Source organism: Fonsecaea monophora (genome assembly GCF_001642475.1).
Source record: "Fonsecaea monophora strain CBS 269.37 chromosome Unknown Scaff25, whole genome shotgun sequence".
NCBI classification, from domain to species: domain Eukaryota; kingdom Fungi; phylum Ascomycota; class Eurotiomycetes; order Chaetothyriales; family Herpotrichiellaceae; genus Fonsecaea; species Fonsecaea monophora.
This window is the reverse complement of record NW_019173956.1, coordinates 174,008-188,892: the sequence shown is the minus strand read 5'-3', so window position 1 is coordinate 188,892 and position 14,885 is coordinate 174,008. Positions and strand designations below refer to the sequence as shown.

At 52.6% G+C, this 14,885-nt stretch overlaps 4 protein-coding genes across 4 annotated transcripts; 2 read left to right on the top strand and 2 right to left on the bottom strand.

Moving 5' to 3' along the window:
* Positions 1 to 171: 171 nt before the first annotated feature.
* Positions 172 to 4,608, top strand: AYO21_04478 (hypothetical protein; the record flags this gene model as incomplete). The annotated part of the gene is made up of 11 exons (XM_022654451.1): positions 172 to 208; positions 270 to 349; positions 402 to 418; positions 472 to 483; positions 531 to 631; positions 731 to 930; positions 1,547 to 1,643; positions 1,864 to 2,031; positions 2,085 to 2,215; positions 3,218 to 3,745; positions 4,018 to 4,608. 11 exons carry the CDS (start codon positions 172 to 174, stop codon positions 4,606 to 4,608), a joined length of 1,962 nt encoding a protein of 653 aa, XP_022513267.1.
* Positions 4,609 to 5,619: 1,011 nt separating this feature from the next.
* AYO21_04477 (hypothetical protein) lies at positions 5,620 to 7,825 on the bottom strand (the record flags this gene model as incomplete). The annotated part of the gene is made up of 3 exons (XM_022654450.1): positions 5,620 to 6,548; positions 6,603 to 7,336; positions 7,470 to 7,825. The coding sequence occupies 3 exons, from the start codon at positions 7,823 to 7,825 to the stop codon at positions 5,620 to 5,622; spliced, it is 2,019 nt and encodes a 672-aa protein (XP_022513266.1).
* A 769-nt stretch (positions 7,826 to 8,594) lies between these two features.
* On the bottom strand, positions 8,595 to 9,437 carry AYO21_04476 (hypothetical protein; the record flags this gene model as incomplete). Its single annotated transcript, XM_022654449.1, has 1 exon — positions 8,595 to 9,437. One exon carries the CDS (start codon positions 9,435 to 9,437, stop codon positions 8,595 to 8,597), a length of 843 nt encoding a protein of 280 aa, XP_022513265.1.
* A 3,017-nt stretch (positions 9,438 to 12,454) lies between these two features.
* AYO21_04475 (hypothetical protein) lies at positions 12,455 to 13,582 on the top strand (the record flags this gene model as incomplete). Its single annotated transcript, XM_022654448.1, has 2 exons — positions 12,455 to 12,876; positions 13,201 to 13,582. The coding sequence occupies 2 exons, from the start codon at positions 12,455 to 12,457 to the stop codon at positions 13,580 to 13,582; spliced, it is 804 nt and encodes a 267-aa protein (XP_022513264.1).
* Positions 13,583 to 14,885: the final 1,303 nt, after the last annotated feature.

Genomic DNA, 14,885 nt, shown 5'->3' with positions numbered 1-14,885 from the left:
AAAGCCTCGATTCGACCCACGTGATTTCGCCAGACTTGCCGCTCAAGGCAAGCTCAGTACGTCCAGACGTTACTAGCAAAGAAGCTGTTGGCCGAGTCTCGCTCTCGAAGCTGAGATTCATTTTGTATACACTTGCCTGAAAGGACATTTTGACTTCACCAGACTCCAGCCATGTCTGCTAAAAAGGATATGCGAAGGGCGGACCTTGGTCAGTATCTCGGATCGGTCGCATTGAAGAGTGTGCGCTCTGACGAATGTCGCTCGCTCAGTCATCCCCTACGTCGAGCCCAAAGATGAGAAACCCACCGATTTCAGCTCGACTATAACGAGCACCATGCCTATGGCAGCTGTGAGTGGATTGTGTTAAATTTTGTGCTTCCGAATGCTAATGACGAAAGTAGATGTTTACAAGAAATAGGTAAGGGACAGCACCTCTGATACGCATTGTTTATTGCTGACAATGACAATCAGGATGCTTGGCTGGTAAGAGGGATGAACACATGACCGTGGTTTGGACTTGACAGGATCAGGTTTTCTCTATTAACAGCACTGTTGAACTGGTTGGGAGAGACACCAGCCCAGAGACAGAGTCCTAACGGGACGCCCGCATATATGTCCTTTGGCATGGCTGGTGAGTCCAGAATAGTCTTTGCATTCATGGATCTGAGGCTAATGGATCTGAAAGTGCTTGCTGTTGGTGTGGTATGTTGTGTTACTGTTCAACCTTCAGCGCTGAGCACCGACTCATACGTTCCAGACATATATGCCCCTGTTTCTACCGCCACCACCAAACGCAAGAGGACCAGCAGCGCCGGCACCCGCCGCTTCAACATAGCGATTGGTCCAAGCAGCATTGGGGAATTCCATGGGAAGAACGGCCAAGAAATCCTGTATAGATCAACTGGTGGCTTCTGCGACAAGCGCGGCAATGTATGGAAGCATTCCCTCCACGATTTGTGCTCTGGAGTTTGAGGGCAGCGTGCAATGGCAGCTACGGAATAAAATGTTACAAAAGCGATGCCGGTCAAGTCCAGATCTTGGTCGTGGAAATCAAATAATTGAATGGGATCAGTATCTCGATATCGTCACATGCCATCATCTCTGGTCTCCGGGGATGAGCCTCATGTACGTGTAGAAAACAAGTCCCCAATCACCGTGTGTGGGACCTAGAAGTTGGAACCTAGAGCCCGCCAATGATTTTTGCCACAGGTTTAGGGAGTGGCCGTAGCAGCCACAACCAGCGTTATTCCAGGCCTTGGCGCCCGTAACGCACAGGTGCGGCTTAGGGGAGGAAGGGCATTGTGTGTCGAAGAGAATGGGGGCAGTGATTCTTTCGGGTTCCTTTCCTCCCTTGCCCAACCAGCCAACCCCACCAAATGGCCTGCACCCAACCAGTCACTGTTGCCTCTTGTGGTTCGCCTCTTGCATCAGCCCTTTTCCTGCCCCCGTTCCCTTTTCTCTCTCCTTCTCAAACAAAACCAACAATCCATCACCACACTCTCCACTCAACAACAACTCTTTCGCTTGCACTCCGGACATTGAACAGTCCTTAACTTCTCATCACCGACACTTTTCTTTCCAATCCAGCCCGTTCCTCGAGACAAACGAGTTTATGTCAACTATCCAAAACCTCAAAACCTTTGGTAAGCCGACCCCTCTTCTCACCCCCTCTCGCCACCTCGCAGCCGACGCTCATCGCCCAAACAACTCGCCTCTATCGTGTGCCTCGACAGCACCAGATTTTGGGAGCGACTGTTTGAGAGCATGGTTGAAACCCGCTGTCGACCTCCACGACCCTCGTGTACAGCAGCAATTGTTTAGCGAATTGTTGCGTGACTCATGGCTCACTGATTTATGTCACAGACCCCTTCGCGGAGGCCGACGACGACACTGGGGAAGCGAAGCAATCCCAGAATTACATCCACATTCGTATCCAGCAGCGCAATGGTCGTAAGACTCTGACCACCGTCCAAGGCCTTCCGAAGAAATTCGACCAGAAGAAGATCCTCAAGGTCATCAAGAAGAAATTCGGTATGTGAAAGAGATAAGGGACTACAAAGGTCTATGGCTGACAATGACCCCAGCCTGCAATGGCACAATCGTCACAGACAGCGAGATGGGCGAGGTGATCCAGCTCCAGGGTGACCAGCGCAAAGATGTTCAAGAATTCTTGGTCGCCAAGGACGGCCTCGAGCTCGATGCAAAGACTATCAAGGTAAGGAGATTCTACTGCGCCGTACGCAACGACGCCTTACTAATACTCATCCAGGTCCATGGTTTCTAAACGCCTCAGCCGGTATCCTGTGCTATCATGCTCGGCCTTCGAGGACAGATAGAAGTTGTCGATGGAGCTCCAAATCAATCTTCGTTTGAACGATGTCTTCTGGCCTGTTCGTCTTCGCTGGTCGATACAGTGGCATGGTCACGATAGCACCTTTGGGATGCGACAAGGTTACGCGTTTGATGATACCCACGATGGATATTTTGCCTTGGCAAGGAATGGGGGTGGGTTCGGACTGTTGCGGCATGGGACAGGAAGCAGCAATACATGGCTATGAAGAAGACACTCACGGCATTCGGCTGGGGAAACATGAGATGGCAGGGTTGGGCTGGTTTCTATCATTGATCCCACCAGACCATGCACGGTAGCTTTGAAATCATTATCGGAGTGTTGGAAACAACACGTTTCACTTTGGCTGTCTCAATCATTCCATTCCTTTGTTGGAGTTCCCGTTCCCACGACGGAGCTGTTCTGGAGTTCGGTTGAGACGCCATCGACGCCCTCTCTGGCTCAACCACTGCGTACATGTACTAACCACTTTGTACCGTGGGTTGAGATCAAGGTACCAGCTGGGGGCTGCTGGACTGGATCTCCCGCCAAGAATCTGGGGTAATTTAAAGCGAGCGGCGAGCGGCCTGTGACTCTTGTGTGGTTTCAGGTGCTGTTCTTATCGTATCTACAAGGACAACTTACAGTCATATAACTACTGGTCACGCGACTCTTCCCCCTTACGCCGTTTCCCACCTTTATCTTCACCCTTGTTGACGAATGGCTGTTTCCTCGCCCTGACACGACTTCGGAGTCCTCCTTCACGTTTCTGAAACAGGGAGTTTGAGCTTTGCCTTGGAATTAGAAAGAGATTTATTGTTTTGACTTGGGCTGCAAGGGCGGGACGACCTCACAACACCCTGACCAGGGGCTATGCAGCCGCCATAGCGCTGCAAACCCATTTTCCAACTGGCGAACTCGGGCTATCAGGGCCCACCATCATATGGCGATGCTTTTGTTCCACGCAACGGGAGCCTCCGTTATGCTGCTACTGACCCTACCAACCCGTCCCGCTCTCCTCCGACTGCCCAGCCTGGCCCCGCGCCTGGCGGCGCCGTCGTCGAGAATGCCAACATCGCCAGTGTCGCCATGTCAGCTCGATATCCCCGAGTAGCCGTCCTCCTGGGCGTCCAGCCTCGCTGGCACGTGCCGCTGCTGCTCTGTCGGGCTCTCTCGACCGTGTCGGCCGCGTGGTGGGCTTGCCAGACCTGTTACAGCATCTATCGACTCATCTCGGTCTACGACACGACGGGAGCGACAGCGGCGCCCTCCATCTCCACGTTGTCAGCAGGTGGCAGTGGTGGGACGAATGTCGGTGTTGGCGGTAGTGCTGGACCTGGACCTGGTGGTTTGCTTTTGGAGAATCGGATCTTCAGGCGCATGGCTGTGGCACAAGTATGCTTGAGCTTTCTCTGGGTATGTCTTGTTCTCGCGTCCTCGTTTCCCTTTTGCGGCGCATCTGGAGTTCCATACGCCGTCCATTTTCATCCCGTTTTGCAATGCCCAGGGATGCAGCTTGCAACGGCGGTCCAGTTTGGAATGCTATGTACCCTCAGCTCAGCCTCGTCTTCTCTCGTGGAGGAAGCGAAGCTCTCCTGCCTCCCCATGTTTCCTTATCTACACAAACCCAAACCAGGCCAGTTCATCGCTAACTTGGCCGTCTCTTCTCTTTTTTGCGACGTCTCCAGGCCGGGGCTGCAGCATACCTCGCACACATGTTCGCGTCGTCACTGATGTCGCGGTGGCTGCTGCACTACAGCCCCCTAGCGGTGCTGGTGCGGCTGTGCAGCCTTTCGATATTGCTGTCGTTCGGGTGCCTACAGATCTTCCGGGCCACGCGGGCCACGGAGCCGGACCTGCTCCAGCTCAGCCGCAGTCTGCTCGCGTGGATCGCCATCTCGATCGGCCTGATGCTCGCCTACTTCTGCACGCAGCAGGACATATTCTCGGCCGACCACGACGACCGCGACGACCGCCGTCGCCGCCAGATCCTCCGCCTCAAGTGCCTCTACGTCATCTCGGCCTGCAGCCTCTTCAGCCTGCTGGTCCTCGTCGGCATCGTCCAGCTGGACCACCACACCGGAATGTCCCTGAAAGGAATGATTGCTGCCGCTATCGGGAGCGCGAGCGAGGGCGGGGATGGTAGTGCCGGCCAGGGCCGGGGCCTCGCGAGGCCTCTACACGATTGGCTTGTGACTTGCAAGGCGTTGGTGTCTGACCTGGCACAACAATGGCGCAGGTTCGCTTCCGGCGCCGCTAGATTTGGAGCCGAACTGTGACTCCCGAAAGAAGGATGAAAGGACAGCGAAGAACAGCGCAGCGAATCGAAGCGAGTCCCAATTTCATGTTGGTTTTTTATTTTGTTTTTGTAACTCTGTGGGGGGTTTTTTTTTGGTTGAATTGATTCCACTAGAGATGATGATGTATTAGAGGTATTGAGGTATTAGAGGGTATTGCGACAGTGTGATTGATGTACTGAATACTGAATACGGAATACGGAATACGGAGATGGATACGGGTGCGGGTACGCATGGATGGCTATGCGTTTAATCAGGAACCAGGGGCCTTCTTTTCTCTATCTCTCTCCCTCTCCCTCTCCTCCCCTAAGCGTGAGCAGTGCTTCTGAGCTTTGAGTAAGTGTTGCGTGGCGAGGCGAGGCGAGGCGAGGAGTGGAGTTGAGCCGAGTTGAAGAAAGAGAGGCGAGCGAGAGAGAGAGAGACTGATAGATAAATGTCTAATGAACCATTTTTCTGTCTTTGGGACGACAAAACACACAGGACCTAATCAGGGTGAGATCCTACGTTCCAGATGATACCTTTGCTTGCTCGCTTTTTGGTTTTGATAGAGAGTGAGATGCTGTAATCGTCGACGACGTCTCGACTGACTCTTATATGTGTAGAATCTTCTCCCCTTCTCTCCTCATGTCCTCGCCCCTCCGCAACAGGTCTCTTTCTCTTTCTCTTTCTCTGTACTCTCGCCTATCTCCTCTGGGTCTCTTTCCGTCTCTGACTCCCTCTCCCATCTCGTCAGACCGTTCTCCACTGGATCGCTTTCGGGCCATTTGATCGCCCGCAATGTATAGCACTGAGGACCGTAATATGGTCCTCGTGTCACCGCTACCGTCTGTTTATATGTCCACGTGTATATATCTGAGTGTCTAACTCTTGTAGATCTCTCCATCATTTATCTCATGTGGTGAACCTTCCCCCTTTTTGATTCTAGTCTTTTCTTGTTGTTCTTCATGGAGGCGAGAGAGGGCTGCTGCTGTACATCTCCAGCCATTCTCCCTCTCATCTGTTCAGGGAATTGCGACTTCGTCTCGTCATGCCCACGTCGGGGCGGGGTGTCTCGCCGTGACTTCCGGTGCGCCTCGTTGCGATACTCGCAGTCTCTGGCGATGATCTCTTGTTGGCCAGAACGCTCTGTAATTCGTGGCTCTCGCCTCGCTCCAGCGAATCGTCCACGACGGCGACTTCGTCGGACTCGTCTGGAGGCGATGTTCCTCCGGCGCGTGATGGTGTGCTCTCTCCACTCTCGCCGTACGCGCCGCCCACGCTTTCCATGACAAAGGCGCCCGCAGTGGGTGCGTCCAGGGCCCGGAGCTCTTCGTCCCGGAACCACTTGGGCATCAGCCACGTGCGGAACGGGATCAGGAGGAGAATGATGATGGGAAATCCAATGGCAGCGATGGTCTGGGAGATGGCAAAGGTCGCGCCGAATCCGACCAATTCACACGCCACAAAGACCCAGATGGCGGCGCGACGCTCGATTCGTGCCAGCGGGTCCGTCGCGTCTGTCAACTCTTTGTCCCGCGCCAGGAAAAGCAACTTCTGAGTAATGCCATTGCCCTCGAGAGCTTGGACTCCCATGACGAAGAACAGCCCGGCAAGCACACCCTGTGGGATCAGATGTAGCACGACCAGTAGCGGCCCGCTCATCGTGACCAGGAACAAGAGACCCTGCGCAAGGTTGCTGAAGCGCTGCTCAACGACGTGATCCGTGACCCGGACGATATGACCCCTCGCCTTCTCGTCGACGACCTGCCTTGTGACGCAAAGAGCGTTCGTATGGAATGGCGCCTGAGGGATGAGGCCGTTTGGGAAAGGGATGCCGAGAATTCCCGCGATGCCGGTGGTGAGACCGAGGAGGAAGATATCCCAATGGAACCCCGGCGGTTTGCGCAGCGGGAATTCTGTCCCTTGTGCAATGAGAGACGACACTAAGGACATTGGTCAGATGGATACGGATCCAGAGTCAGCTGCGTGGCACATACCGTTGTGATCAAACCAAAACAGGACTGTCAGAAGGATCGCGAAAGGGATTGCCAGGAAGACTTCTCCTACACTGATATCCCAAAAGTGGACGAACCAGCCACGGTCAGCAGTCGGGTGGAACGATTTGCTCGTCGGCAGGGTTTCGAGATGTACATTCCTCATATGGCCGATATGGACGAATCCGGTGAAGAAGACAATTGTCAGCGGAGTGCCGTAGTCCTCGATGAATTTCCGCACATGTCGTTGCAACAGGTTGCTGTTGCCGAGCACACCGCATCCATATGCAAACCCAAGGACCAGCAGACTGACCATGACAGACAGGTAGGCACTGGTTTCGCCAGCCAATCCCCACTGTCTGGTCAGGACTTGGATACCCTTTTGCAGATAGATAAAGGCAACGTAGAACCCAAAGGTGTCGCAACTGAAGCGCGTAACGTAGGTCAAGGCGTTGCAACTGTTGGTGATGGCCAGGAGCCAATGCATGAGCAGAGACCATATGCCGATCCAGGCCATGAAGGCAAAGAAATTGGTGCCATGGGGGACGATGATGTCGTACACCGTATACGAAAAGACGGTGATGGGACCGGTAACGCCTACGATGACAAGAGGCTGCGCGGCGAAAAGAGAGAAGACCACACACGCCATGACTGAGGAGAAAAGGACTTCATTGACGCCGTATGAGTTGTGGGTCTTGGTGAACATGTCGAGGGAGAATGCCAAAGCGGGTAAGATGCTGGGATAGCAGTCAGCGGCTGTACATCATAGCAGCATAGAAGTCCATGAGCATCAGCGAAGAGGGAGGACATCAAGGACATAAGGTGTATAAAGTTGGTGCATCCGGTAGATTGTATATGGATTTAGCATACTTTGCAAAGTACATGTACACGGTGGCGGGGATGACCCTATAATCCCAAGCATCCCTCCAATCACTCCAATAGTACGGTGCCCGTCTCTTGAGGTCGTCAACTATGCCCTTGAACCAGCGTATCTTGTACCATTTCGGGGTGCGCCGGTGCGATGACCGAGTGGTCTGTCGCGAAATGTGTTCCGAGAGGCGTTGAATCTCTTCAGGATCAGGACGGGAGTTAGTCGAGTGGAAGGACGGTCGATGATTATGCTGCCATGGCTTTTTCTGAATCGAGTGAGACGAGGACTGGCGGCGCACGAGGGCAGGAGTCGTGCGCGAGGCCGAGGGTGTGATGACTTCGGTATGAGTCGCCATACTGTTGTCGCACGGTCTAGGGACCTATCGTATGGGTGAGATCTGATGAGAGCGTTATGTTAGCGTCACCCTGCGAGGATGACCTGTGTTGTATGCCGATGAAAAGAACATCCAATGTAAGACACGGGTACAACAGCACGAAGGACGCAAGATAAAAGAAAGACGTAACAAGCGCTCAGCCCATTCCTCGAGCAGGAGACAAGGTCGACCTTGTCAATATCATGGAGCTGTTGAAGCATGCGGTGACGCAGGACGAAAAGGGAAGAAAGGAAGGACGAAAGCGGTGGAGGGTCGACGACGATAATGACGGCAAAGATTGTCATGCTGATCACCGCCTTCTTTGCTTTGGTGCGAGTGGCGCGCAGGGAAGGTTTCCTTAGCTACGCAGGGAACCCCGCATTTTCCACCTCACACATATCCTTCCGTCCCAATGTCAACCTGTGCCTCCGTTCCCAAGTTTCTCTAGCCATACATAACCATGCAGCCAGACGCCAGTCTCATCCAGTTTTCCATATCTTACAGGATTCGTCGACTTCACGGGGATCGCTGCTCGGGAGAGTGTCGGCGCGCAGTTGAGTGACCATCATGTCTTGAACCACACAAATAGTGGAAACCATATAGTCCCAACTCCCTTATCCTATCCCAGCCGGGAACGTTGAGAGATATGTGAGCTGATGATCACCACAGCCGCCAAAACGAGCAGACCAGAGATGATCGATGGTGTCCTACTTTGATTAACAACTCTCCACAGTTCCTATCAAGAGCAGACTCACCGTGACACCTCCAGAGAACTTTTCACCATCTGCTCGCCTTCTTGGGCGGCCTCTTGTGACCAGCCATCATATGTCGACGGTGAACACTCGGCTATGATCTTGTCGATCTCGTCCACAACCTCGGCGGCACTGCTGTATTGGAAGGACCAGCACTTTCGCATAACAGGTCCCAAAATCAGGTCGTCCGTATCTGGAAACTCGCCGGCATCATACCGCGCTTTAATCTCATGGTCTGTCTTGTCGTGGTAGGGCCGCCACGTTGTCGACATCTCGAAGATGGCAGAACCCAGAGCAAACAGTTCCGTGTGTATGCTTGGCTTGGTGCCTTTTTTGCGAAACAAGTGAAACCCCTCACACCCCCCAGGAACTACGGTAAAGTCCCCTTCGTCTATTGAAGAGCCGGCAAAATCACATAGTTTGACGTTGTCTTGGTTGTCGAGCAGAATATTGTGAGTTCCAATGTCAACCTGGAAGACGTTCTTCCCATGTATATATTGTATCCCCTCGCTGACCTGCCTGGACCATTTCAGAATTTGTCCTTTGGTCGGGAGTTCATTTCTCTGCCGTAGTTCAATAAGGCGCTGACGCAGGCAGCATTCGAGCCTTTCGAGGATGATTCCTTTGTGGTGCATAGAAATGCACTTGACGATAGAAGGGTGATGACCGAGGCGCCCGTATATCTCCCGCTCAATGATTTCGTCAAGCTTCCTTTCTTCACCACCAATGAAGTTTTTGATGACGGTTTTGTCATCCAAGACGAGCACTGCGCCGGAGACGCCATAGGAAATGAGAGGAAGATTCCCAGTGTAACCCTCAAGTTTATCTGCCCACTCGGCCATTTTCAGTCAAACGAATACGCGGGTTGTATACAAGCAGAGGAGAAAGCAGGAGACCGTTGTCTGAAGAGTAGTATCAGAAGCTCACACCCCTTGTGACAAGCTGGGCGAGTGTGGTAGAAAGGGGACAGAAGACATGTTGCTCGAATGGACGAATCATAGGAGGCATTGCGGCTAGTTGGCCTCTCGGCTTCTTGGCATCACTAATTCCAGCCAATCAGCATCATTTTATGCGCAGGGGCCCAACCCTAGCTCTTTGACCTTCGACCTCATCTTTCATGTCTTTGAAATAACATTCTTCTCCAATCAAGCACCTAGCCAATACCCAAATTTCCGGACATGCTCACGACTTTGAGGTCATGTCCCCGCTACCTCCCTTGCTCTATTTCTGTGCTGGCCGTAGTTTCGGCTCGAGGACGACGCAGACTAACGATGACCTCCACTGAATCTGTAGAAGAAGAGACTCTTCTAAGATATCGTCCAGAAAACTACTATCCTGTGACATTCGGCCAAGTCTTTCACAAAAGATACAAAGTATTGGCGAAACTGAGGTTCGGAGGAGGATCGTCCACAACTTAGCTGGCCCAGGACCTAACACGGTGACCTCAAGTGAGATGATACAGGTATCCGCATCGTTGCAGCTCATACAGCAAATTGTGCTGCTAATTCTATCAAAAGGTATCTTGATTAATATCGAAGTCTCAAAGCCTGCCGGTGTAGGTCTGGAATGTACCATCACTAAGCTCTCCGGTGAGGACAAGAGATTATTTCTCCAATTCGTCGGAAGAATGCTTCGGTGGCTGCCAGAGGAACGTGCGACGGCCCAAGAACTGCTTGGGGATCCCTGGCTTTACTCTTGAGTAAGGTATTGATCCGAACACCTGTCCGAAGCAGAGACAACAGATACAGCAACCCCGTTCGACTTGTTTTGTCCTGGTCACCTTGCATTGGCCACCATCTCGTTGGCGACCATCTCAACGGGGCAATCCATGACGAGGCATAACTACCAGGAGTAAGCATTGGTACAGGCACTCGATAGTATCACAACGCCAAGGTTATCCTTGCAGAGAGCTTTTTACCTCAAAAAACACCATCACCGCAAACCGGCCCAAATGTCTGCAAGGACCTATTTACCAAGCAAAAGCAAGCCACAGCCTCACTCTGGCTTGAATTCTAAGTAGCAGTAACATTCACCTAAAAATAACATCAGCATCAGCAACTCTAGTCTCAAATATGCAAGATAAAACTTACAACTTTCAAAAGCTTGCCATCAGTGCACGCTGAACAACTTCCCTGCATGCGTGTCGATCCCAAAATAGCATTCTGGGAAGGGATGCAGTGATCTGGAGGACAATAACGGAAGGTTCCATTTGGTCTGGGTTGTGCGCAGAGCCTGATGCTTCTGAGTGCCACTACATGATGTGGATTCTGAGTACACTCGTTGTAGATAACGTGCATATCAAGATATGTGCACATTGTCTTTGTCAGGGGTCTTGCTTGGAGCCGCCGAGGTACACGAAAGGGATGCTGTGTAAAATGGTGATGGCGTCGATGTCTGATATGCAGTGGAAGCGATGCAAGTGAAGGCGTGGTTCCTCTTGGACGAAGTTCATCTTCTAGAGGCAATGTTGAGGGTTGAGTACAATTTGCTCAGAGCACTTGCTGCCTAACGGCGCGTGTAACACAGAGTATGTCACGGGACACGCTGCAGCATTGAATTGACATCTGTCACTTTGACGTCTGCCACTGTTCTCTCCTCTCCTTCTCACTGGGCCATTCATCGACCTCAAACGTCGAGGGTGCAGTCAGTGGAAGACTTGACCGAGGACTCGTCCGCCTCACCGCCGAGCTCTTCGAACGCTTTCACCTCGCAACAAATCAGTCTTCGTCCTTTCGAAGTAAATCTGTATAGTAGGCACGGTCAGATTGTCTATTTGGCAGAGGTATTTGTTCTGCGCTCCGTCTCCTATCACACGACCGGGTCCGTCCTCAAAGTCTTCTGCACACACACCACGGCCACAAACACGTTGGTCGGAAAGATCAAGGAGGGAACGGGCGGAAGAAAAAAAGATGGCTCAAAAGGCACAGGAGTCTGGAGAAACCGCCTTTGCGCAGCTCAAGGAGATGATCCGCGAAACATTGAGTGTTCAACCTCAGCCTGAACAGAGGGGTGCAGATAAGATAACGAGCCACTTGTGGCTGGCCGTCTACAGTGTCTATTGTGCCAGACTGGGCGATTCAGTCTCCTTGTTGACACTCGAAGCTCATTAGCAGTCAGACATCCCTTTTCTCCAGTCTTGAGTCGGATCAAACAACCTCATTGTCGGTTGAGATGCATGGGTGGATATCTGCCCGAGATTTCCACACAAGGCAAGCTCAGGACCCTCAATATTCTTCTCCCGAAAAGAACATCGTTGTAAGGGACTTGTCAAGCAGGTGGGAAACAACTTCAAGGTATCCAAATCCCTTCGGACTTGATTGGAACGAGGGCAACGACAATCGCACAACATTCCTGGATTTAACCACTGGCCCACCGGGGACAAGACCGGATTGGAAATCCATGTCCACGTGGGAGATGTTCTTGGTAATAGCCGGTGGAACACTAAAAGAGAGCAGAGGATAGAGACAGCAGGAAAGGGAGGGGGAAACAAGTGACGAAATGATTCACTAATCATCCGAGGCTGTGGTTTCATTGTGGGGTCACAGGCTTTGTCAAGCGTGTAGCGTATACGATGGTATCTCCAATACATGTACTCGATAAGGGGAGGTAAGGCTAAGGCGATGGGGTCGTGATGTTGTCATTGGAGGAAAGGCGAAGCGACTGACTGTTACTGTAGGGGAGGGAGTGTATATCGACATACATACATACATATACCTACATACCTACCAACCTACGTATTCAACATCCTACATAACACCGGCCCAACAGTCTTAACACATTTATTGCTCATCGCTTCTCCCCTCCACCCTCTTCCTCTTCTACTACCACTACAGAACCAGAACTCCCCCCTCTTTCAAGCATGTCCACCACCACCCCCACCCCCGCCTCAGGCTCCGCCCCAACCCGGCCAAACATCACGCTCTACACAGACTCGACGCCCAACGGGATCAAAATCTCCATCGCGCTCGAAGAGCTCGGCCTCCCCTACCGGACCGAACACATCGACATCTCGACGAACCGGCAAAAGGAGGCGTGGTTCCTTGAAATCAACCCCAACGGACGCATCCCCGCGATGACGGACACATTTCGCGGCGACGGCCAGCGCATCCGGCTGTTCGAGGCCGGCGGGATCCTGCAGTACCTCGTGGACGAGTACGACGCTGACGCGCACAAGATCAGTTTCCCGCGCGGGACGCGCGAGTACTACGAGATGGTGAATTGGACGTTTTGGCAGAATGCAGGATTGGGCCCGATGCAGGGCCAGGCGAATCATTTCGTGAGGTGAGTTTTCAATTTTCATCCGATTCATGCGATGTCCATTCTATATATACATCTTTACCTTGTCAGGAGGGGTTGTCAAGTTTGCCATTTGTCATGTTTGACTCGCGCTCCCACTCAGAAATACAAAGAAGGGGGGGGGGGAAGGGCAGAAAAAAAGAAACTGAAGCGGTCATGACGGAGGCCATGCTCAGAAAGGAGTGCCCTTTTTCCCTTTTCCCCGCGCTTTACAGGGTAGTTCTTTGTTTTTGTTGGAGGACGAGAGGATCACAACGCATTATCCAATCCCACAGACTATGGCAAACAACTGACAACTGGCCAAAAAAGATACGCCCCCGAAAAGATCCCCTACGGAATAACGCGCTACGTCAACGAGACACGCCGACTATACTCGGTCCTGGACAAACACTTGGCCAACTCGCCCTCGGGCTTCATCGTGGGCGACCACATCTCCATCGCCGACATCACGACCATCGGCTGGGTCATCTGGGCGGGCTGGGCGGGCGTCGACATCGACGAGTTCCCCCACCTCAAGAAGTGGGAGGAGATGATGTCGGCGCGCCCGGCGGTGCGGAGGGGGTGCGACGTCCCCAAACCCCTGAAAATCAAGGAGCGCATGAAGGATAAGGCGGGCATGGAGGAGTACGCGAGGCAGGCGAGTCAGTGGATCGTCCAGGGCATGAAGGATGACGCGGCGAGGAAGGAGTAGGTCTGCGACGACTGCTGGGAGGACTCGATGGAGGAGAGGGAAGAAATAAGAATGGGGATGGGAAAGGGGGGATGGAAGGAAGAAGAGACGATTGCCGTCTTCCAGGCTCAGCGTGAGCAACTAGGTAAGCTAGAATATCATAACATAACATACCAATGTCAATATCAATATCATATGGCACTGTCGCGGTCACTGCTACTGCCACTGTCCGGCCTATGTGGATGCATACATACATACGTGCATTCCCATGTATAACTACAGATTCCTCATGAGATCCTCCGAGGCTTCCCAGTTCATTCATCAAGAGAGGAATAATATGCTTCGCACAACCAAGAACATCGAATTATGCACCGACAAGGAAACGAAGAGATACCCGTACTTTAGCGGTATAACAGTATGTCCTACAGACAGGATGCATTCAGCCTCCTCGGCTCCTTAGCGGACGTGGTCGTCCCTTGCATGATTCTCGTCCTTGTCGACGACAATCTTACCGGCCTATTCCCGCAGACGCGCCCTGTCACGGTTGTGCAAGGGAATGCCTGGGCCGAGGGCGACAGTGGGCGCTATCGGCCGCTGTGTTTGTGGTTGGAGAGACCAGCGACGCGACACTAACCAAGTACCACATCTCGCATGTCACATCTCCCATGCTGGCCTTGTTGATTTTTCTTCACGTCTCCTTCTCCTGCATGGCATGGACGAAGGGGGGAGAGGCTAAGGGTTTTCTTCGGTTACACTTACATTCGCACATTACATCCGTCTCGTGGCATGAAATGAAACCAAAAGGGACTGACTCCCTGTCTCCCTGACTCCTTGACTAGCGACTAGCACTAGCAGAGGTGGACAGAGCGTCCTCAGAGTGACAGGGGCGTTCGCTAGCTAGCTAGCTGGCTAGCAGCGATCGTCACCTTTCGAAGCAATCCCGCAGGCTTCCATGAATCTTCTCTTGCATAGGTGCGTCGAGTCATCCCCAACCTTGAACCGAGCTACTAGTGTGTCGTGCAGATCGAGGAAGATCCAGGGAGGGTTGCACTCACCACGGTATGCGGCATGGAGCCTGATAACAAAGTACCATCGCGACAGCTCCACAGGTGCCATGAAACCATGTAAAGCAGCGAGAGTCGTTTGATGAGGCTGATATCATCTACCGTAGATGTAGGCTCTCTGCGTACATGCCAAAGTGGACACAGGACGTTGAGTCCGCGGACGACAAGGGTGTCTGTCAACCGCCACGCCATTGCTTCTATGGGCCTTCTCTTGCATGGCGCGTTGAAACTCGCCTGTCCGGGTGATTTTCTCTGGCATT